General features: G+C 44.1%; 1 protein-coding gene across 7 annotated transcripts in view; it reads right to left on the reverse strand.

The window, feature by feature from the left end:
• Positions 1-3604: 3604 nt before the first annotated feature.
• Positions 3605-24072, reverse strand: part of BBX (BBX high mobility group box domain containing) — a 93206-nt gene continuing 72738 nt past the window's right edge. For 3 of the 7 annotated variants that reach the window (XM_056556316.1, XM_056556315.1, XM_056556314.1), the window contains 3 exons: positions 18898-19063; positions 8346-8522; positions 3606-6166 (listed from right to left, as the gene is read on the reverse strand). In XM_056556316.1, coding sequence (XP_056412291.1) covers positions 6082-6166; positions 8346-8522; positions 18898-19063 — 428 coding nt within the window. In that variant the 3' untranslated portion in view covers positions 3606-6081. Of the gene's footprint in view, positions 6167-8345; positions 8523-18897; positions 19064-24072 lie in introns of all 7 variants that reach the window. The other 4 variants (XM_056556311.1, XM_056556312.1, XM_056556313.1 and 1 more) reach the window with 3 other exon arrangements.

Below are 24072 nucleotides of genomic sequence, written 5' to 3' on the forward strand. Positions count from 1 at the left end.
CTAAAGGATTCAGTGCATTAGCAAATAGAACTACTGAAAATCATTTACTAGGAGCCAAACATGGCCAATATCTCAAAAACTAACTAAAGCTTTGCAGGATTTCTGCTACTCTTAGTGCCTAGCAGCTTAAAAATTAAGCAAATATCTACAAAAGTTTCAGAAAACAGTCACTACACTACTCTAAGGGAAAGCCACTTAGGTTTAGTAACTCAGTAATTCAAATATAAAATAAAATATTTTCTATTTTTTTTTCTTATTTAAAAAAAAGGTACCATAGTTATACAGAAATATCTAGAAGCAGTATTGAAATGTTACTAGGGGCAATTTTACAAAATAGATATATCTAGGGGAACAAAGAGAAGGAGCATTTTATACCATTGTTAATTCACAGGACCAAAATAAACAAATACAATTCTGAATTTCAGCTTATTATAGCTCCTGAAGTGCCATACCTTCAAATACTAACATACTGATCTAACACTTAGTGCCGAAAAGGAGTGCTGATGCTATAAACTAGATTTGTTTAAAGCTGGGGTCCCAAAGCTATTTTAACTGGTGTGCCACTTTGAAAGGTACTGAGAAAGTGTACCTGAAATTACAATTTTATCACCAGAAGCTTAAAAGGGTACTCCGCTGCTCAGCGTTTGGAACAAACTGTTCCGAATGCTGGAGCCGCTGCTGGGAGCTCGTGATATCATAGCCCCCTCCCATCGACTTGCATTGAGGGCAGGGTGTGACGTAATGAGGGGCGGGACTATGACATCACGAGCTCTCGGCGCCGGCTCCAGCGTTCGGAACAGTTTGTTCCAAATGCTGAGCAGCGGAGTACCCCTTTAAGGGTATGTTCACAGAGAGTCTTTTCCATGTGGATCCTGCATGAAAACCAAGTAGATTCACCTATTGTTCTTAATTGAAATCTGCGCCATGGATTTGAAATCCATATAGTCGTGAAAAAAAGTACTGACAGGTTATTTTAAGGGCACATTCACATCACGGTTTATGCATACGGCTGGAATATTGTTCAAGGGGGTTAAAACCATATGTAACCATATATGCACATGGTTTTATACGGTTCTCATTGACTACAATAAAATAAAAAATGAGTTTATTTTGGATATACGGCTTTGAAACCGTAGACAAAACTATAGTAGGGCACTTGTTCGGCAAACAAACAGACTGAACTGCAACCATGCCCAAGTGTACAAAACTGGATTAACTTTTTATTGAAATTTTTTTTTTTTAGTTTCTCACTGCCAGTCTATTGATATGGCAACAAATATGGTTCTATGCCTTTTTGTAAAAACTATAAACTGTATACGGTTGCCATATACATAGACTGTGATGTGAATTCCCCATAACCCAGAAGCCAGGCGGTTTGTGCTTCAGGTAGCATAGGTGTGAGTAAAGCCCCGTGAATGCATCTAATCTGGATCCAAAGACATGACCAAATCCAGGGCACAGAAAATAAAAATCTACAACATAAATCTAAGGACATAATTTCTGCCATGGCAGATTTTGGTGGAAATCTTTGCAGTGTGAACATACCTTTAAATGGGCATGGTCACTAAAATAATTTTTTGGCATATGATACAGCAGGTAAATAAGATTTGTAATTTACTCCGTGTAAAAATGTAAAATTTCTTTTAATGTCACTTTCATGGTCTTATAAATCTGGCCACTAGGTGTCTCCCTTCTGGTCCAGACCGCATTCCGTCTGCTCAAAAGCACAGACTTTGGTCTCCTGTTGGACTGGCAGAAGACCAAACTCAGGAAGTACTTTCTGGATATAGGCATTGAATAGCACTCACTCTACCTGTTTCAGAAACAGGCAGAGAGCGAGTGCTATTCACTGCCTATGGCCAGACCGCACTTCCTGAGTTTGGTCTCCTGCCAGTCCAGCAGGAGACCAAAGTCTGACATTTTGAGAAGACATAATGTGGTCTGGACCAGAAGGGAGACCTCTAGTGGCCAGATTTATAAGGCCATGGAAGTGACATAAAAAAACATTACTTTTTTTTTACAGGGAGTAAGTTACAAATCTGATTTATTTTACCTACTGTATCAGCAAAAAAAATTATTTTAATGACCGTGCCCATTTAAACTGATGGCAGAGGCAGGAGGAAGCAAGTGATCTTGTTGCCTAGGCAGCTATGTAATGGCAGAAGCTTCTCCAGAAAAGCTCCTTAGCACAAAAGGCTTCAGGCATCACACATTTGCCTTCATAACCAGACCAACTGCTCTCAAGTTGCTTTTCTTTCTGCCATTTGTACATTTCCAGCAGGGAGCATACATGCACACTCAGAACTGGATGTATACTTTAAGCATAGCAGAAAGCAAAACAGAAAGTCATGGAACATATTGTTAAACATTGTTTTGAAATGACTGGAATCTAAAAAAGTATACGTGTCATTCTAAACTGGTTAGTAAATCAAGTAATAAAGTGAATCAAACAAGCAGAATACTTTGTGAAACACACCTTCTTGGCAAATGCTAGTATTAGGTGGCTCTCATATGATCCTGAACTTGGAGCCAAGTGCCAGACATCTTATTCATAGCTAACTATGAACTATATTGCCACATTACAGTATTGGCATGGCATCTGCAAATGCAGGAAGCCTGACAGCCATATGCGGCCATTGTGCAGTTGGCTGGGAAACACTTTTTTATCGTTCTGTCTTGTGTAAGTTACATTTCCTGTAAAGAGGCTTGATGGCCACAATATGGCATGTGGTGACAGCATACTGGCTACACAAACACAACCAGTAACTTCACCCTTTACTAGTTATACTAAATATAGCTATCTCAAATGAAATACACTTTTAGAAGTAAAGGCAGCCTGGCTGTATTAATGGACTGGAACATCTGAAATGTTTATTAAAGAAAGTGACTCATCCTTATCACTTAATATCATGTTTGTCTTTAAATATTTTTAGTAGTTCTAAGCAGTTTTCAGGTACTACTGAAAACTAACAAGCCAAATCTATCTTCTACAGTGTAAACTGGAGCGCCACCTTATGGACTACAGTAACATGATTAAGGTCCAGAATAACAAGGGTCCGCTTAAAGCTAAGTATTTCATTATTACAAAAAAAGGCAGACATGTTTATTGCTGTAACAGTACCCCAAGCTCAATGTATCAGTATGGTTCATGGAAAAGGACAATGCAAAACCTTTCTGGGATAAGAAGAAGAGCTGTAAAAGGCTTTGACTCATAATTTGAAGGCAGTAGTATAACAAAAAAGCCTAATCTGGAAACAACTCTATCCAGCAATTGCATACATAAAGTTTCTATGTTTTAGACCTTTCTTGTCAAGTACATGATACATTATCAAGCACATGCTATGATGTACTGTACATTGTAAGTTAACACAATCTTTAACTGTGTAAAGTGGGCCATCTCAATTTGAAACACACACCTCCTTAAATAATACACAGGAAAAGCCTTCTCTATGAAAGACATTCACATGTCTGCTATGCTACATGATTTTGTAGCTTTGGAAATTTAGTCCTTGTTGTTCGGAAAGGTGAGTCTTATTGGGCTTTATATTCGTGTATATATATATATATATATATATATATATATATATATATATATATATATTAGGGATCGACCGATATAGTTTCTTTTAGGGCCGATACCGATATTCTGTGGAGATTAGGGCCGATAGCCGATAACTTATACCGATATTCCGGTATAAGTTAACGGCTATTTATCCCCCCGCGACACCGCTGCAGATCATTGATTTAAAGTGGGCGCTTTAAATAAATGAACTGCAGCGGCTTTTGCGGTGCCAGAGACCACCGCCTCCACCCGCTTTTCTCCCCCTGCCTGTCCTGGAGTCCTGAGTCCTATCACCGCCACTGTCCCCCGCACCGCACCGGCCAGAGATCGCCGCCACTGCCCCATTGCCTCCCCCATTCCCGGTTTTATAATTACCTGTTCCTGGGGTCCGATCTACTTCTGTCTCTGGTGCCGTCCTCCTGAGCTGTCACTGTGCGCAATGACGGTGACGTCGCGTTGAGGACGGCACTCATCATTGCGATGCGCAGCGCACATCGTAACACAGGACGCGCAGGAGCCAGAAATAGCGAGGACCCCGGGAACAGGTAATTATAAAACCGGGGATGGGGGAGGCAATGGGGCAGCGGCCGGGGCGGTGCGTTACGGTGGTGGGGTGGGGGGTGCAGTAAGGGGGCAGGGCATTATCGGTTTACAGGCAAGGTAATTGCCGATACCGATAACGTCCAAAATCGTGAATATTGGCCGATAATATCGGCCAAACCGATAATCGGTCGATCCCTAATATATATATATAGACTAGTATAGTAGTCTATAGTCTAAAAACCTCTGTATTACACAAGGAGCAGAGAAAGGAGCAAAACATGATCACATTCAGTCTACCACAGATGCCATGCAAAAGGGGAGAGCAGGATATTTGTTTCAGTCAGCCCTGGCTGAACAAATCCATAAATGTTTGTGCAGGTTTACCAAATATACATCTTAGGACCATGGACACAGTTAGGACAGCTATACATGTGTATATTTCGCAGTAGTCAGTCCTCAGGCACCTGTCTTAACTCCCATGGTTCACTACCTGCAGTTCATCAGATCTTCCAGCAACATCGAACATAGCAGGGTATAGAAGGGTTTTTTAAGCTCTAAAAGTTTTTTTTAGGTTCTAAAATTGAAGTTTTGTTTATGAGTAAAGCCTTTTACAAATATAGATAGATGGAATGGAGAACACAAAAGTACAGACAAACACTGCTCCCCCTTTTAACGGTGATGCGGTGCACATTCAGTGCTAGTGCATAGTTCATTTTTTACTTCCCTGGAGTGACCTGGCTATTTGGAATCCCTGATCTGGATGCACCTGTCATCGCCCTAAAGTACAGTATCTATCGACAGCTTTACTGCTGACATTGCACGACAGCTCCGTAATGTGCCACAATCCTTAATACCTTCAAATACAAACAGTGCCCAAAATAGCCAGCAGCTAGTACGAAAGGTTAAAATCAACATCTTAGTTTCAATACGCTTCTAAGAAGAAGGCTTAAAGTGACACACATGCCTATGTAAAACAGGACTTGGCAATGATCACAAACATACAGGTAAATATTTTCTGTTATACTAGCACATAAAAGTCTTAAATTTCATTACTTTATAACTTATTAGCCCAGTTTACACAATAAAAGTCTATGTATTTTATCCCGAGGATTAGAATTAGGACTATTTACATGTATGTTTATGCTGAGAAAAGAAATGCCATTTTACATAGGATCACTTAACTTTTAGTTTTCATAAAAAAAAAAAAGTAGATACCATGTATACAGAGCGATTTGCTATCTATTAAGGCGTATTACTGAATGTGTGTGCATATAAGTGGCTGTTCATCAATATAACAGAGTATGTCAGTACGTTAACAATGACATGTGGTTGGTGGCATTAGGTAGCCTGTGTTTATGGCACATGGCATGAGCTGAGGATAGGAAGCAGGGTCTAGAGAAAACTAGAGAAGTGCAGAAGGCAAGGGTCGCAGACAAGACACACAACAACCCTAACAATGGTACACCTGAGCCTACGGTTTATATCTTCCTGGAACATCTTTTTAACTCAGTCTCAATATAAATGTAAGCATAAACTATTATATAAACCATTTTTGGAACGTAAATCTTCATTTACAAAAATGACCAAGCATGTCTATTATCTAGTGCAGTGCATCAGTATTTCTTTTTTTTTTCCTTATTTTTTTTTTTTTTTAGTAACTATAATATGAAACTAGGATCACACTCTGCATCACGGAGCAGCTCTACAGAGATACAGCACTGAGAGCGTCTTCAGCTTTACTCTTCATTCCATTATTACCCTCAGTAGAAAGCCACCGTGACCATAGTGCCCTCTTCTTCATTAGCAGGCCAAGAACAAGTTGGGCTTTAAGGACAAAACCCAAGCTTTTAGCTTCCGGCTTCAAGTGAAAATCTTATCTGCCCATTTTGTCCTCCATTTCATGGATAAATTTTGCCTAGGTAAGGCTCAAGGCTTTTATTTAAATATGGAGTTAAGTTTTCTCATAAAGTGGAGCTTCATTGATCAGCACAAGATATTAGCACAGGTGCCTGGGACATGTCTTTCTTCTGTCCATCTCTTGCATGGGTAGATCTAGGACTTCTGTAGAAAAAAAGAAAAAACATGCTTAGAATATTGGTCTCATATATTTCTGTTATTGTGTCATTCTACATAATACCCTGGCAAAACATAACTCCCTTTTTGTTACTATCAACAGTTGTCATGTGGAACAAATTGTTTGCTAACCCCTTCACACTCAAGCCATGTACATAACAGGTTAGTGGCATGTCACGACTAATGGCATGTCACGACTAGTGAACAAACACATTTTTATTGCATCATTTGTTGAGGCTCATTACAGAGTTCCTATTACGCAAAATAAATATTGCGGCAAACATATTATAATAACACCTGGCCACCAATTTTAGTTTTTTACTATTCTATGCTGCCCCTATTTAATCTTGCGTGTTCACAGAAAATATATTTGATCTTCACATGTAAGCACACGCTGTCTTATTATCAGTCTAGATTTTCTAAGCGTATGGTCACCACTGCCGCTAAACCAATATATGAAGTCAGTACAAAACATCTGGTATTGCGGTGTTCATCAGAATTCCATAGAAGATCAAGCAGTCTTGAGAAAAGGTGAAAGAAAATATGATGTAAAATTGGTTAAAAAAAATCATTAAAAATAAATAAATAAACAAATAAATAAAAAAGATTACCAAGGTACAGAGTAATATGATCTCTTACCAAGGTCCTTTTCCCCAGATTAGTATTAGAGTGCTGTAAAAAATGATTTGCCCCTTTCCTGATTTCTTATTTAATTTTTTGGCGCATTTGTCACACAAACTATTTTTAAATAGATTACACAAAGATAATCCAGGTAATCACAAAATTCAGTTTTCAAGTGATCATTTTGAAATTAAAGGGGTACTCTACTGGAAAACATTTTTTTTTTAATGAACTGGTTCCAGAAAGTTAAACAGATTTGTAAATTACTTCTATATAAAAACCTTAATCCTTCCAGTACTTATCAGCTGCTATATGCTTCTTTTCTTTTTGAATTCCCTTTCTGTCTGACCACAGTGCTCTCTGCTGACACCTCTGTCCATTTTAGGAACTTTACACAGTAGGAGCAAATCCCCATAGCAAACCTATCCTCCTCTGGACAGTTCCTAAAATGGACAGAGGTGTCAGCAGAGAGCACTGTGGTCAGACAGAACGGAAATTCAAAAAGAAAATAACTTATTGTGGAGCATATAACAGCCGATAAGTACTGGAAGGATTAACATTTTTAACAAGTGCTGCAGAGCTTCTGATCCCCTTCCATTCCGATCAGAACAGAAGCCCTGCGCCCGCGGCTCACTGATTTTCAGAGCTTGGAGGGGGAGGTGACAGCTTCCGTTCTCCGATCAGAACAGAAACATTGCGCCCGTGGCTCACAAATCATTAATTTCCCGATGTGGGGAGGATGTGTAGCGATGCGGCCAGTGCTTCAGCTCACAAGAGGAGTAGCAGAGTAGCCCGCGAGTCATATATGATTAGTTCCCCGATGTGGGGACAACGCGCTGCGGCTGAAAATTCATTCAGGGGGTGGGGAAGGTGGCCCGATCGGTATTGCGGTATATGAAAAATTTATATCGTAAAGAAAAAACACTCCGGTATTCGGTATGAACCGGTATACCGCCCAGCACTACTGCCAACCTCATAAATATATACAGTTTTTTGATATGGTCTCCTGATCCTGAGATCAGTTTGTCTGAAGTTTAAGGAATCAATCAGATGAGTGTGACTATAAAACAATCAGGGAGTGTGACTATTTTAAATTGAGGAGCATGTATGCCCAAAACATACCCCTGACTGTTGGGAACAGAAAGGAAGTGCTGTTAAGATACCCTAAGCTATTTAATGCAGCTTGGCCACAGGTCCTCTTTAATATTGCCTGATTTACATTTGGATGCTGGAGAGGGCCACAAAGTTCAGTTTCTCTTCAGCTCAAGACTAATAATCAGTCTTTTATGTACCTTGCAACCAGTCTATCAAAGATTCAGCATAGAACTACCACTGAATTTAAGACAGAGAAAGGCAAAAGGGCATAGCAGCACTAAAAATGCATTACTTCTATATCATGAATAACCTTGTAAACACATCGGTAAATATATAGAAGATATTAGCTGTTAAAGTTGGCCCATATAATGTGTATGGGAGCTTCCTGACTCTACGGCCAGCTATAGAGACTGAAGTATAGTACAGCAGGGAAACAAAAGACAGAACTAACCTGTAAGCATTTTCATTTGTTGCTACCTCAGCTAGAACAGCTAGACTAGAGAAAGCAGACACAGCTGGTATATCTTGGGTAATACTGCAGTTCTGGTCCACATCTGTGTCTCCGGAGATTGTCAGCTCTGCTCTGCAAGTTCCCTCCACACTGCAACTACTCTGCTCTATCTCTTTTCTTAGAGGGTTAAAAATGATGACATAAATAGCAATTCTATACATATCAATCTTTTTACTTCTATGATATTTATTCTTTTTGTTATTAAGAGTGAATTTTGTCTTGTACTGTTAATTGTTTTATGTAATGATGCATTTAGGTTCATTATACAGAATGGATGGTGGCTTTGGACAGCACATAGGGTAGTAGCAATGTGTCGCCACTACACATTCAGGGCTATGAAGAAGCAAACCTAGCGCAAAACAGCTGGCACCCATATCTGTTCTTGGACAATACATCCTTTAACCCCTTAAGGACCACAGGTTTTTCCATTTTTGCATTCGTATTTCCACCTCACTTTCTAAAAATCAGAACGCTTTAAATTTTGCACCTACAGACCTATATGAGGGCTTATTTTTTGCACCACCAATTCTACTTTGTAATGACAACATTTTACCACAAAATTTATGCGAAACAAAAAAAAAAATCTGCGGGACAAAACTGGAAAAAAATACAGCATTTTTTTACTTTTGGGGGCTTCCCATTTTACACAGTGCACTTTTCGGTAAAAATGACATCATATCTGTATTCTGTTTAATTTATATAGGTTTTACTTTATTTTATTTTACTACTTAAAAAAACATAACTACATGCACCATAATTAGTATGTATAAAATTGTCATCTTCTGACCCCGATAACTTTTTTCTTTTTCCATATACAGGGATGTATGGGGGCTCATTTTTTGCTCCATGATCTGAAGTTTTTTATCGGTACCATTTTTGTTTTGATTGGACTTTTTGATCGCTTTTTATACATTGTTTTAGGGTATACAAAGTGACAAAAAATACGCAATTTTGGACTTTAGATTTCTTTTACGTGTACGCCAATGACCGTGCGGTGTAATTAACATTATATTTTTATAGTTCGGACCTTTACGCAGGTGGCGATAACACATATGTTTATTTTATATATATATATATTTTTTTTTTGTTTATGGGAAAATTGGGGGCGATTCAAACTTAAACTTATTACTGAAGGGGTTAAATCACATTTCTAAACTTTTTTTTGTACTATTACATGCAATCCTTTTATTGTATACACTGATCAATGCTATGCAATAGCATAGCGCTGATCAGTGTTTTCGGTGCTCTGCTGCTCCAGTCTGCATGGCAGGCTTGGAGCAATAGAACACCGATCGGACAGCGAGGAGCAAGGTAAGGAGCCTCCTGCTGTCCTCTCAGCTGTTCAGGTTCCGAACAGCCTGCTGAGCTAACTGGCAACTGTTTTCTCCCGTTTTAGACGCTGTGATCAACTTTGATCGCGGTGTCTAAAAGGTTAATACTGGACATCAGCCCAATCAGCGATGTCCGGTATTAGCTATGGGTCCTGGTTGCTGATAGCAACTGGGACCTGCCGGGTATGAAACGTGCCCAGCTCCTGAGCGTGCTTCACATAATGGCAGCCGGCCATGGACATAAATATACGTCCGTGGTCGTTAAGGAGTTAATATTGACATTTGGATGCTGGTGAGTGCCACAAAGTTTATTTTCTCTTTCGCTCAAGACTAATATTCAGTCTTTTAGGCTGCATTCACATCTCGTTTTTGCAATATGGTTCCCGTATCATTTTTTTTGTAAAAATAAACGTATGTCTCAAAACCGGACCGAAAGGATGTCCGGTTGCATACGGTTTAATATATTTTTTGAGGAAAAAAAACGTATACGGTTTTATGTTTGTCCTTAATTAAATAAAGTTCTTCTTGTTCTATTTGTGGGAAGAACTTTCGGCGTGCACTGAGCATGTGCAAACTGCAAAACCGTATTGTGCAAACCGGATGGAACCGTATACACATACGGTTCAGTACGGTTCCCATAGGCCACCATTTAAAAAAAATATATATATATATATATACCGGTTGTATCCAGTTTTTCAAACGGACATAAAACCGTAGTAGACTACGGTTTTGTGTACGGGAAAAAAAACGGATAAAACTGTAAATGCTGCAAAACGTACACAACCGGATGCTACGGTTGGCATACGGTTTTCTATGAAATGTCTATACATACGGTCTGCAATACGGTTCCATACATTTTTTTTCACTGAAACCGGATACGGGAACCGTATTGCAAAACCGAGATGTGAATGCAGCCTTACATGGTGTTATCAGGCAACGTGTACCTTGTGTCTATCACAGATTAAAGGGGTACTCCAGTGAAAAACTATTTTTTTTTTAATCAACTGGTGCCAGAAAGTTAAACAGATTTGTAAATTACTTCTATTTAAAAATCTTAACCCTTCCAGTATGCTCCACAGGAAGCTCTTTTCTTTTTAAATAAGTACTGGAAGGGTTAAGGTTTTTAAATATAAGTAATTTACAAATCTGTTTAACTTTCTGGCACCAGCTGATTTAAAAAAAAAAAAAGTTTTCCACCGGAGTACTAGAATTATCACTGAACTGATGCTAGAGAAGAGCAAAAATGCATAGAGCACTGCATTGCTTCTGTATTATCAATAACTTATTAAACAAATGAGCTAATATGACCCCTTTCCCTGGCATGCCTTTTGGGGGTCTTAATCCCCAAGCATTTCTTTTTCTGTTTTTAAGTGTAGTAAGCCATTTGAGGGCTTGTTTTAGAAGGACACATTTTATTTTTAACCACTTAAGGACCAAGCGTTTTTCTACTTTTATTTTTTCTCCTTACCATTTAAAAATTACAACCCTTTAAATTTTGCACCTAAAAAACCATATGAGGGCTTTGTTTTGCCTCACCAATTTTACTTTGTAATGACGTCAATCATTTTACCCAAAAATCTACGGAAAAACGGAAAAAAATGATTGTACGACAAAACTGAAGAAAAAAACACTATTTTGTAACTTTTGGGGGCTTCCGTTTCTACGCAGTACATATTTGGGTAAAAATGACACCTTATCTTTATTCTGTAGGTCCATACGATTAAAATGATACCTTACTTAAAATTGTCATCTTCTGACCTCTATAACTTTTTAATTTTTTCGCATATGGGGCGGTATGAGGGCCGTGATCTGAAATTTTTATCGGTATCATTTTTGTTTTGATCGGACTTTTTGGTTGCTTTTTATTCATTTTTTTATGGTATACAAAGTGACCAAAAATATGCTATTTTGGACTTTGGAATTTTTTTGTGCGTATGCCATTGACAGTGTGGCTTAATTAACAATATATTTTTATAGTTTGGAGTCTTCAGACATTTAAGGAAGGGGTTAAAGTGTGTTTTTAAACTTTTTTGTAACTTTTTTTTTTACACTTTTAGTCCACTTAGGGGACTTTTAGGAGGAATCATTTGATTCCTCATACAGATCAATGTGGTTTTATAGAACCACATTGATCTGTGTGCTCTGCGCTCGACTGATAAAGCCTGGTTCTGCCAGGCTTTATCATTCTGGGCGCAGGAGCCAGCACTACTGGAGAGGCAAGCCCACAGGCCACCTCAGCAGTGGATCGCACACCCGTGAATGCGCTGTGGGGGGCGATCCACCCCACTGGACCACCAGGGATGGGATAAAGGCACCTTTAGATGCCGCTGTCAACTTTGACAGCAGCGATCTAAAGGGTTAATAGCCGGCCGCATGTTGGCTATTAACGCCGGCCCCCAGCAACAGAAATCAGCTGGGGGCCGGCCTGTATGAAGCGGGATCGAGTCGGGAGCACGCGTCATACCCCATTAACGGCACCTGGACGAGTACAGACATCCATGGTCGTTAACGGGTTAAATTCCACCATTTTGCGGTTCATATATTTTATTGGTTCATTTTTATTACCTTTTATTGGCTGGTCAAATGGAAAAACGCTATTTGTCATTAAATTTTTTTGCTAACATTTCACTCATTGGTGCTATGATAGTGCTAATTTTTTACAGGAAAACTTTTTATTGGTAACATTTTGGAATGCATATGACTTTTTGATCTTTTTTTTTTTTTTTTTTTGGGATAACAGGGTTCAACTTTCAGGATAAATGATCAAATAATTTAAGTGCTCCAGTTATTACGGATGCGGTGATACTAAATAAGGAGATTTTTTAACACTTACCGTAAAATCTCTTTCTCGAAGGATCCATTGGGGGACACAGACCATGGGGTGTATGCTGCTGTCTCTAGGAGGTATGACACTATGGCAACAAAAAAAGTCGGCTTCTCCCAGCAGGATATACCTGCCTCCAGGCCCTGAGCTAATCAGTTTTAGTACCAAAGCAATAGGAGAGGACCGACAGGTCAAGGGAAAAACACAAACTGCCCGAGAACCAGAAGAAAAAATTTAACTGAACACACCCTCGGACAGAGAACCAAAGAGAAACCCAAAAGGGCAGGAGCTGTGTCCCCCGATGGATCCTTCGAGAAAGAGATTTTACGGTAAGTGTTAAAAAATCTCCTTTTCTCTATCGGCTCCATTGGGGGACACAGACCATGGGACGTACCAAAGCCGTCCCTTGGGTGGGCAGATAATCAGTCAGGCAGACGGCTGTTCCACTGCCGCCTGCAGCACTTTACGGCCCAGACTAGCATTAGCCGATGCGAAGGTATGAACCTGGTAGAACCTCAAGAAAGTGTGCAAAGACGACCAAGTAGCCGCCTTGCAAATCTGCGAGGCCTTGTTCTGGAGAGCCCAGGATGCCCCAACAGAATGGGTAGAATGAGCCACAACCCTGAAGGGAGGAACCTTCCCCTTACAGCAATAGGCTTCCGAAATGGCAGACCGGATCCACCGAGAAATGGTGGCCTTGGAAGCAGGATGTCCCTTGCGACGACCTTCCGTAAGGACGAAAAAGGAATCACACTGACGAAACGAAGAAGTGATAGAGAGGTAAGACCTAACAGCCCGAACCACATCCAGTTTGTGGAGTAAATGCTCCTTAGCATGATAAGGAGCGGGACAAAAGGACGGAAGAACAATGTCCTCATTGAGATGAAAAGCCGAAACAACCTTAGGCAAAAAGGAAGGATCTTGCCGGAAGACAACCTTGTCCTGGTGAAGCACCAGAAACGGAGAACGGCAGGAGAGAGCTGCCAATTCAGACACTCTCCGAATGGAGGTGATAGCAATAAGAAACGCCACTTTCCAAGAAAGGAGGCGCAGGGACACCTCCCTAAGGGGTTCAAAAGGTTCACCTTGGAGGACCCCCAGAACCAGATTCAAGTCCCAAGGGGGAGAAGGTGACCGATAAGGAGGGGCAGCATGCGCCACTCCTTGAAGGAAGGTCCGGACATGAGAATTAGAAGCCAGAGGATGCTGGAAAAGAATAGAAAGGGCCGAAACCTGACCTTTAAGGGAACTGAGAGACAACCCCAGTTCCAACCCCGACTGCAAGAAAGAGAGAAGATGGGGAATAGAAAAAGTAACAGGAGACAAGACCTGAGCTTCACACCAACGAAAACAAGACCGCCAGGTATGGTGGTAAATTTTTGCAGAGGAGGGCTTACGAGCCCTTACGACACTCCAGGCGCCTGACCACGTCGGCGTACCACGACCTTCGGGGCCAATCCGGAGCTATCAATATGGCGAGAACGTCCTCCGCTTTGAGCTTCCTCAGAACTCTGGGAAGGAGCGGGAGGGGAGGAAACAGATAGGGGAGAGCAAACCCCACCCAAGGGATCACTAGGGCGTCCACAGCTAGCGCCAAGATCTTCCGATTGTGCCGAGACGCGAAGAGGTCCACGTCTGGAATGCCCCAGAGGTCGCAGATCTGCACGAAGACCTATGGATATAGGGACCACTCGCCGGGGTCGGCTGAGGACCGGCTGAGGAAGTCAACTTCCAAGTTGAGCACACCCGGAATGTGAATCGCCGAAATGGCTGGAACCTTGTTTTCCGCCCAGATGAGAATCTTCGTCACCTCGGCCATGGCTGCCGAGCTGCGAGTGCCGCCTTGCCGATTTATGTACGCCACGACCGTGGCGTTGTCCAACTGGACGCAGACAGGGCAGGACTGAAGCAGGGACTCCAAATGAAGAAGGCAAAGAAGAATCGCCCTCAGTTCCAAGATGTTTATCGGAAGAAGGGCTTCCCCGGGAGACCAGAGGCCTTGAACCGTCCAGTCCCTGAACACACTGCCCCAGCCCGACAGACTGGCATCCGTTGTAACCATCTGCCAGTGGAGGGGAAGAAATGATCGCCCTTGAAGAAGAAGGGGGCAGCGGAGCCACCAGAGCAGAGACTGACGGATCCGACAAGGGAGAGCAATCTTGCGATCGAGAGACAGAGGAGATCTGTCCCATCGAGAGAGAATCGCCAGTTGAAGGGGGCGGTAATGAAACTGGGCAAAGGGTATGGCCTCCATGGCCGCTACCATCCGACCCAAGACTTCCATGCAAACGCGGATGGAAACTGGGACCTGGGCCCGAAGGGAGCGAACTCCTGACAGGAGAGTCAGACGTTTGTCCGGCGGAAGGCAAACCCGGGCGGAGGCTGTGTTGAATTGAAGTCCCAGGAAGATCAGAGACTGGGTGGGAGAAAGGACAGACTTTTCCTGGTTGACAATCCACCCGAAGCGATCCAGGGTCTGGAGGGTGATATCCACATTCTCCAGGGTCTGGACTCTGGTGGGAGCCTTGATGAGAAGGTCGTCCAGGTAAGGGATCACTGAGACTCCTCTCAACCGCAACAGGGCTATCACTGGCGCAAGGATCTTGGTAAAGACCCGAGGAGCAGTGGCCAAACCAAAGGGGAGGGCTACGAAAATGCCCCTCCGGAACCGCAAAGCGGAGGTACCGTTGATGGCCGGGAAATATTGGAACATGGAGGTAGGCATCTTTGATGTCCACTGAAGAAAGAAATTCCCCTTGTTCCATGGCTGCCACTACCGAACGGAGGGATTCCATTCGGAAGTGGCGGATGAGAAGATGACGGTTGAGACGCTTGAGGTCCAGGATTGGCCGCACAGAACCGCCCTTCATGGGGACCACAAAAAGATTGGAATAGAAACCCTGAAAACGTTTCCCTTGGAGGAACAGGGACAATAACTCCCTGGAGAAGCAGGGACTGGAGAGCCTCTCGAAACTGCTTCGCCAGAGAAGGAGACCGGGGAGCCCGGGACTGAAAAAAACGATCTCTCGGGAGGGAGGCAAAATCGATTCGGTATCCGTTGGACACCACGTCCCTGACCCAAGAGTCCTGAATGTGTGTGGTCCAGATGTCTCGAAAAAGTAAGAGACGACCTCCCACCCAAGAAAAATCTGTGGGTGGGGGCATCACTTCATGTGGAAGAGGGTTTGCGGTTGCCCGATTTGGCCGCAAAACGGCCGGAACGGTTGGTGTCCGACTTCCAAGACGGGCGCGCCCGGAACGAGGGAGCCTTCTTGTCCCGCAAAGGCGCCTGCCCAGACCCCTTATTGGGGCCTTAAAGTCCGAAAGGAAGAGGACTTCCTCTGGGAAGTAGAGCGAGCCTTATTTTGAGGCAACAAGGAACTCTTACCCCCGTCGCCTCAGAGATAATCTCGTCAAGGTGCTTGCCAAAAAGACGGGCACCAGTAAAAGGAAGCTCGGTGAGAGACCTTTTGGAAGCGGCATCTGCATCCCAAGCCTTAAGCCACATGGAACGGCAGATGGAAGCTGTGCACGGAAATTCCCCAGCATTAGAGCATTGGAGAACCAAAGCAGACAGATCCTCTGGGGGGGATCCCGCCTGGATACCCTGACGGAGTTTTGAGCACCACACCGATAGGGCCTTGGACACCCAAGCCGAGGCGAAGGTGGGAAGCAGAGAAGAGCCTGCTGCTTCAGAGGCAAACTTCGCTAAGGACTCCACCTTCTTGTCCGTTGAATTCTTGAAAGCAGCTGCATCTGCTAGCGGCAGTATAGTAGTAGCCTTAGAGAGGCGGGAAATTGGTGGATCCAACGAGGGAGGGGATACCACCTTAGAGACAAGGTCCTTGTCGAATGGGTAACACACCTGAACCTTCTTCTTCATTCCTTGGAACCTCTTGTCCGGATGTTTCCATGCAGATTCCAGGAGGGTGTCAAATTCAGCGTGAGAGCTGAACCTTTGAGGTGCTGGTTTAGCACGATGAAAGGATACTTCAGGAGTCACGTCCGAAGATCCTGGGTCCTCTAAGTGAAAGGTGTATCTTATGGCCGCAACCAATGAGTTCACCGTTTCAACTGTATCTGAGCGGTCCGATGCCGATTCGAAAGCCTCATCCGCCAATTCACCAGGAGAATGTGAATGAGTGGAGGCAGCCCTGGAGGGGGGCGACCCTGACCGGGTATGCGGCTCTGGCGAGGAACAGTGGCGACTCCGGGAACGTCTTCTGGAGGAGCGACATTTGTGACCAGATGACACGGGGGGGCGGGACCCACGAGGGGAGCACCCACGTCTACCTGAAGACTCAATGGAAGAGTCAGAAGATGCCCCCCTAGCACGCTTGTGAGAGCGTGAAGTATGTGGAGAAGAGGAGCAGGGCCCTTTAGAGGGTCGGCGCAGGGCAGACCTCTTCAAGGCAGACACCACTTCACGGGAGGCCTCAGCCACCGAACGGGAGACTTGAGTCAAGTCAGCCATATACTGGGATAGGGAAGAAACCCAGGCTGGAGGGGTGGCTGAATCCACCGGAACTGAAAGAGCATCCGGGGGTACAAGGGGGTCTGGGGCAGCAGAGGAACAGGATGAGCAAGTGGGTTCAGCAGAACCAGGCATTTTGGAATTGTAGTTCTTACAGACAAAATAGGAAACTAATGCTCCAGTTGTCTGTTTAGAGGGAGGAACAGTTCTGGGTACGGACATAATGAAAAAAGAACTATCTCACTCGAGTCTGTGTCCCCTGTGGCAGCTGCTGTGAGGAGAACTCCGCTCCGTGTAGATAGAGAGGGAGAAACAGGCCAGCCAATAGCCAGAGAGGGGTGTGCCTGGAGCAGGGGCACTGTCTGATTGGCCGCTGCCACCGAAAATCGAGCGCACGGCACTGCTTGGAGGACGATTCGCGCCTCCAGTAAGCTCCAGCCCTGTGGGCGGAGCTATAGCGCCCCGGCCGCCGAGAAGAACAATAGTAATGGCGCCCGCTCCTTGCCCCGAGCGCACATGTAAGCCGCATATGCGCCTGCGGGGAAGTGAGCGGGCGACACATATCCGCCGGCAGGCCTGCTGCCGAAGTGAAAGTAAGTTGGCGTTTCATGCGCTCGAACAGTACAAGCGCCGCGGCTATCAACCGCATAGTAAGCACCGCGGCTGTCAGCCGCATAGTATAACACACACACACACACACATGTGCATAATAATAAGTAAACCATACATTCCCAATATGCCATTGCTCGCCCGATTTTTAGAATAAAAGATAGAGCCCCTAACACAGGCCAGCCCCTTGGATCCTGAAAGGTGGGCCAGAAAATGAGGGTCTCCAGAGGTTGCAAGTCAGCACCTAAAGGGAGAAGGATATATACTCACCTCAGTCAGAAGAACTTACCTAATGGAGTCTTCTGTGAGGTCTTCAGCCAGCTTTCTGTTGCCGAGCTACCATGTGCGAGCGAGGCGAGCAGGGAATAGGGGGACCCGGACCCATGAGGTACAACCCCAGGCGCTGACCGTTGGCGAGAGCGGGTGAACAGTGCATATACGCAATGTCTGTGCCCCCTCAATCGCAATGGGGAAACAGTGAGCCGCAGTTCCTGAGTCCCCACCGGAAAACATGAAAGAAAACGGAATAAAAAACTAACACATTCCCTAACTAGGAAAAAAAATAAAACAGAAGACCTGGTCTGGAGAAATCCAGACCATGTCCACCTCCTTTAGACACTAAGCTAAAACAGATTAGCTCAGGGCCTGGAGGCAGGTATATCCTGCTGGGAGGAGCAGACTTTTTTTTGTTGCCATAGTGTCATACCTCCTAGAGACAGCAGCATACACCCCATGGTCTGTGTCCCCCAATGGAGCCGATAGAGAAATGTGTATTTTTATTTTATCTTTTATGTTTATAAGTATGAGAAGGTATATAAAGGGAAAATATATTGGATAAAGGGGACTAACAACAATCAGCTGATCACTGGTATAATACACTGCACTAGAACACGAGTATGCTGACAGGCAATGTCCCTGGCCATGCTGCATAGCACAGCTAGGTACACAGACACCTTCACAAGACCCCCCGGCTGCCATAAAAACTGGAGCCAGAATCACAGGCGATGCAGAGGTAAGTGGCAGTCTTCAAATGGCAGCGGTCATGATTTGACTGCAGCCTGTGAAGGATTAAACTACCCAGAGCTTAGTAGTTACAGTAGGAGCCCAGCTCCCATGACCCCAGCAAGAGCTGCACTGCCTTATTCTAGCCATGAAATAAAACATTAGATTAAAGTTCGACCATATAATGTGTAAAGCTTCCTGACTATGGAGACTGAAGTATAGTACAGCAGAGAAACAAAAGACAAAACTAACCTGTGAACATTTTCCATTGCTGCTACCTCAGCCAGAGCAGCTAGACTAAAGAAAGCAGACACAGCTGGTATATCTTGGGTAATACTGCAGTTCTGGTCCACATCTGTGTCTCCGGAGATTGTCAGCTCTGCTCTGCAAGTTCCCTCCACACTACAACTATTCTGATCTGGAAAATAAATGAATACATGAATAAACATGCAACATATAAGTAAATGTGGAGTTCTTTTTATGTGACAAACTTCATAGAAAATATTAATATGTATTGCTTTTTTATCTATTGTTTAAAACAAGGTGGCTTAAGCAGCTTAATATTTCTAATAGACTCTTTTTTAATCATGTACATAGTTTCCGTTTTACAACACAAACCCCTCCCCTCCCACATGTCTAAAAATGTAATATATCAAGGTCACTTCAAGTATATTGCGCATCCAGGCATGTCCAGTATAGGCCTATTATATAATGCAGGTAGGGCATGCAGTCCAAGCATGTTATGCCCATAACAATTGCCATATGTGAACAATGTGTACAAGCAACATCAATATTGCATTAAAGCCGGTATCTCTTAGGGTATGTTTACACATGCAGAATTCTGCCAGAATATTCCCCTTGGACATTCTGCTGATTTCAATAGGATTCTGCTGCACTGTTTACACAGTGGAAATCCTGTTTCCGGCATCCGCAAAAAGAACAGACTTGTCTATTCTTTTTGTGGATTTTGTTCGGAAATGCATTGACGTCTACAAGAGGGCGCATTTCCGAGTGGTCCAAGCGCCTGCCAGACTATTCAAATGTGCGGAATGTCCACACTTGTTTTCCATGCGGACATTCCACACATGTGACACCGTGTGAACATGACTTTAGTGTCACTCCTACACTGCCATTTTCAAAAACATTTATTGTCTGCTCAAATTATTGGAAGCCAGACCAGAATTGTGATGCCAGGTGGCCTAGATTTTTTTCAAATTTCAATCTATCAATAAGTGCTCTCCTAGTTGTCAGGAATTCATTGAGCCAGTGTTGCATCACAAGTTTATAAAATAAATATAGCATCACCACTGTCCACTTATATTTGTCTGTGGTAAGAAAGTTTTCCACAAGTTCTTATGTGAAAATAGTTAATAGGCAGTATATAGAGTTGACCAGATCCACTACTAATAATGTTGCAAAATAGGACACAACTAGATTATGTGTAGAAGGTCTTTTCTATGTATTTTACATCTCCAGCACATGGGCAAGTACCTCGACTCTATTTTATGTAAAAAGGCTGGTGTTTGATACACTCTGTGGAGCAAATATACATGAGATAATATAGGGCTTCACTAAGAGTTGTATTTTTGAAACCTCTGGAGGTCCGCAGGTTGAAGACCACTGCGGACTTCGACATCATCCAGACCCCCACCTCCTTTAGTTTTGTACTCACCTCCGCTCGGGGGGACGTTAGGGTGCGCTGGTCCGGTGCTGCAGGACTGTCCGGTGGGGAGGTCGTCCGGTGGGATAGTCGTTCCGTGCTGTCCATCTTCACCGGGGGGGCCTCTTCTGCGCGCTTCGGGCCCGGCCCCGGAATAGTCACATTGCCTTGACAACGACGCACAGGGACATTCATTAGCAACGTCCCTCTGCGTCGTCGTCAAGGCAACGCCTCTATTCCGGGCCCGAAGCGCGGAGAAGAGGCCCCCCCGGTGAAGATGGACAGCCCGGAACGACTATCCCACCGGATGACCTCCCCACCGGACAGTCCTGCAGCACCGGACCAGCGCACCCTAACGTCCCGCCGAGCGGAGGTGAGTACAAAACTAAAGGGGGTGGGGGGTCTGGATGATGTCGAAGGCCGCAGTGGTCTTCAACCTGCGGACCTCCAGATGTTTTAAAACTACAACTCCCAGCAAGCCCGGACAGCCGATGGCCGATGATGAAGGGGGGGGGGGGGGGCTGTTGACATGTGGTGATGATGACAAGGGGATGAAGGGGGGGTGTGGGATGATGACAGAGGGATGATGAAGGGGGTGTATGGGATGATGACAAGGGGATGATGAAGGGGGTGTGGGATGATGACAGGGGGATGATGAAGGGGGGGGTGGGATGATGACAGGGGGATGATGAAGGGGGGGTGTGGGATGACAGGGGGATGATGAAGGGGGGTGTGGGATGATGACAAGGGGATGATGAAGGGGGGGTGGGATGATGACAAGGGGATGATGAAGGGGGGGTGTGGGATGATGACAAGGGGATGATGAAGGGGGGGGTGTGGGATGATGACAAGGGGATGATGAAGGGGGGGTGGGATGATGACAAGGGGATGATGACAGGTGGTGATGATGAAGGGGGGATGATGACAGGCGGTGATGATGAAGGGGGGGATGATGACAGGGTGATGATGATGAGGATGTTAATGATGTGGGTCTGGATGATGACAGGGGGGATGATATATTTTCCACCCTAGGCTTATACTCGAGTCAATAACTTTTCCTGGGATTTTGGGGTGAAATTAGGGGCCTCGGCTTATATTCGGGTCGGCTTATACTCGAGTATATACGGTAAACATTTAAATAAACATATGTGGTATCGCTGCATGCGTAAATGTCCGGACTATAAAATAATAATGTTAACTAAACTGCACGGTCAATGGTGTATACATAAAAAGAAAAAAGTCCAAAATTGCGTATTTTTGGTCACTTTGTATAACCTAAAAATTGATAAAAATTATCAAAAAGTCCCATCAAAACAAAAATGGTACCGATAAAAACTACAGACCACGGTGCAAAAAATTTGTCCTCACACATCCCCGTATACAGAAAAATAAAAAAGTTACAGAAGAGGAAATTTTTAAACCTACAAATTTTCGTGCATAAAGTTATAGTTGTTTAACAGAAATAAAACAAACTCAAACCTATATACCGTATATGCCGGCGTATATATAAGACGACTGGGCGTATAAGACGACCCCCAACTTTTACAGTTAAAATATAGAGTTTGGGATATACTCGCCGTATAAGACTACCCCTTCTACCGCGATGTACAGTACCTTGTAGTTCCCCCCACATCAGGTAGGCAGTATAGTTCCCCCCACATTAGGTAGGCAGCATGTTCCCCCACATTAGGTTGCAGTTCCCCATATTAGTAGGCAGCTCCCCCACATTAGGTCAGCAGTTCCCCCACAATAGTAGGCAGCTCCCTCACATTAGGTCAGCAGTTCCCCCACAATAGTAGGAAGCTCCCCCCACATTAGATCAGCAGTTCCCCCCACATTAGGTCAGCAGTTCCCCCCCACATTAGGCCAGCAGTTCCCCCACAATAGTAGACAGCTCCCCCCACATTAGGTCAGCAGTTCCCCCACATTAGGTCGACAGTTCTCCCACAATAGTAGGCAGCTTCCCCCACATTAGGTCGGGAGTTACCCCACATTAGTAGGCAGCTCCCCCACATTAGTAGACAGTCCCCCCCCCCTCCCCTCACAGACATACAGCCTCCAGCCATATACAATGTATGGCTGGAGGCTGTATGTCTGTGCTGCCCCCACAGTGTTCTGATTACCGCTCATCCGGCCCGGGGTCACCATCTACTGCTATGGACCATAGCAGCAGTCCCGGGTCTGAAGGAGCGGTGACCGGATCACTGAAGAAGATGACGCGCCGCCGGTCACTCACCAGGCCCCGGCCGGCGTGCGTCCTCCTGCGATGGTCCTGCAGTCCTCCTGCGTCTCTATCGCAGGAGGACGTCACTGACGTCCCGTACTTACAACCATAGAGGCGGAGAAGCGGAGGAGGACCACAGGAGGATGCGCGCCAGTTGGGGAATGGTGAGTGACCGGCAGACATCCCTATGTCCCGAAAAGATCTTTCGGGACAAAGGGATGTCCGGCATAGGAAAAGCTACGATTATCTGCTCCCGTGATACTGAAAACCAGGGTGCCTCCAGCTGTTGTGTAACTACAACTACCAGCTTGTCCGGATCGGCAAAGGCTGTCCGGGCATGCTAGGAGTTGTAGTTTCACAACAGCTAGAGACACCCTGGTTTTTAGTATCAGTAATTAGTTTTTATCTGGCCGGCCCCCGCACACAGATAGTCATAAGTTTTCCTATCGAGGACCCCAATACCCGGCGTATAAGACGACCCCCGACTTTTCCAAAAAAAAGTCGGGGTTAAAAAGTCGTCTTATACGCCGGAATATACGGTAAGTAGGGTATTATTTTAATCGCATGTACCTAAAGAATAATGATATGGTTTATTTTACCAAAAAGTGCACTGCGTAGGAACAGAAGCCCGAATTTCCTATTTAGCCTCACAAATATTTTTATTTTTCTTTTGCCATAGATTGGCAGCACTGACAACATCAGTCCTCATCATACCTCTCTAATAGAATTACATTTCTGTATGAGGGGATCTTGTTGTTAGCCCTATCCACATCAATGGGTCTATAATGTAATGGTAAAATCTCAGATTTTGTTCAATATAATTTTCTAATTTTTTCAGTGTCACTTTTGAGGTGTGTTCCCTGGAAACTAATGATTACAGGCATAAATATCTTAAGGTACTGAAAGATGGCAATATACTTAAAAGAGACCCCACACCTCTAAAACTGCACAATAAGAAAAAATTTTTACATGTTGCTAGGCGGCCTGAAAAAATAAAAAGTAAATAATACTTAGCCAACCCTGTCCCCACAGTTGCTGTTTTACCAACTTCCAGTCACCCACTGTTCGCCGCTTGTAACTAATTTCAAAAGGATTCTTTGGAGGAGGATTTCCTGCCCAGCCGACTGCTGGAAGTGACCAGACCCTGCTGTGGCAAGTGACTGAATTGACATGCTATATTGGACACAGCTACAAGCAGGGGAGCAGTGAGGGACTGGAGATTACTGAGCCAGGAGTTGTGAGGGGGTGAGTGTGGGCAAGTAGAATTTATTTTTATTTTAACAGCCCCCTAGCAGCATATAAAGAAAAAATAATAATCCTGGAATACCCTTTTAAATTGTCTGCCATTGATGAAACATATGAATTACATATAAAGCAACTTTCCTGTGGACTTTGCCTGCTCGCTCATTTATGAGCAATTTGTTATGTAGTATTGGACCATGTACTTTAGTGCAAAATGTAGTACCCAGCTGGAAAATGCCCTTATATTTCCTGCACTGCTTTGAAAATCCACAAGGTGGTAGTATTGTCGTGCAATCACAAT

Source organism: Hyla sarda, chromosome 2 (assembly GCF_029499605.1).
Source record: "Hyla sarda isolate aHylSar1 chromosome 2, aHylSar1.hap1, whole genome shotgun sequence".
NCBI lineage: Eukaryota > Metazoa > Chordata > Amphibia > Anura > Hylidae > Hyla > Hyla sarda.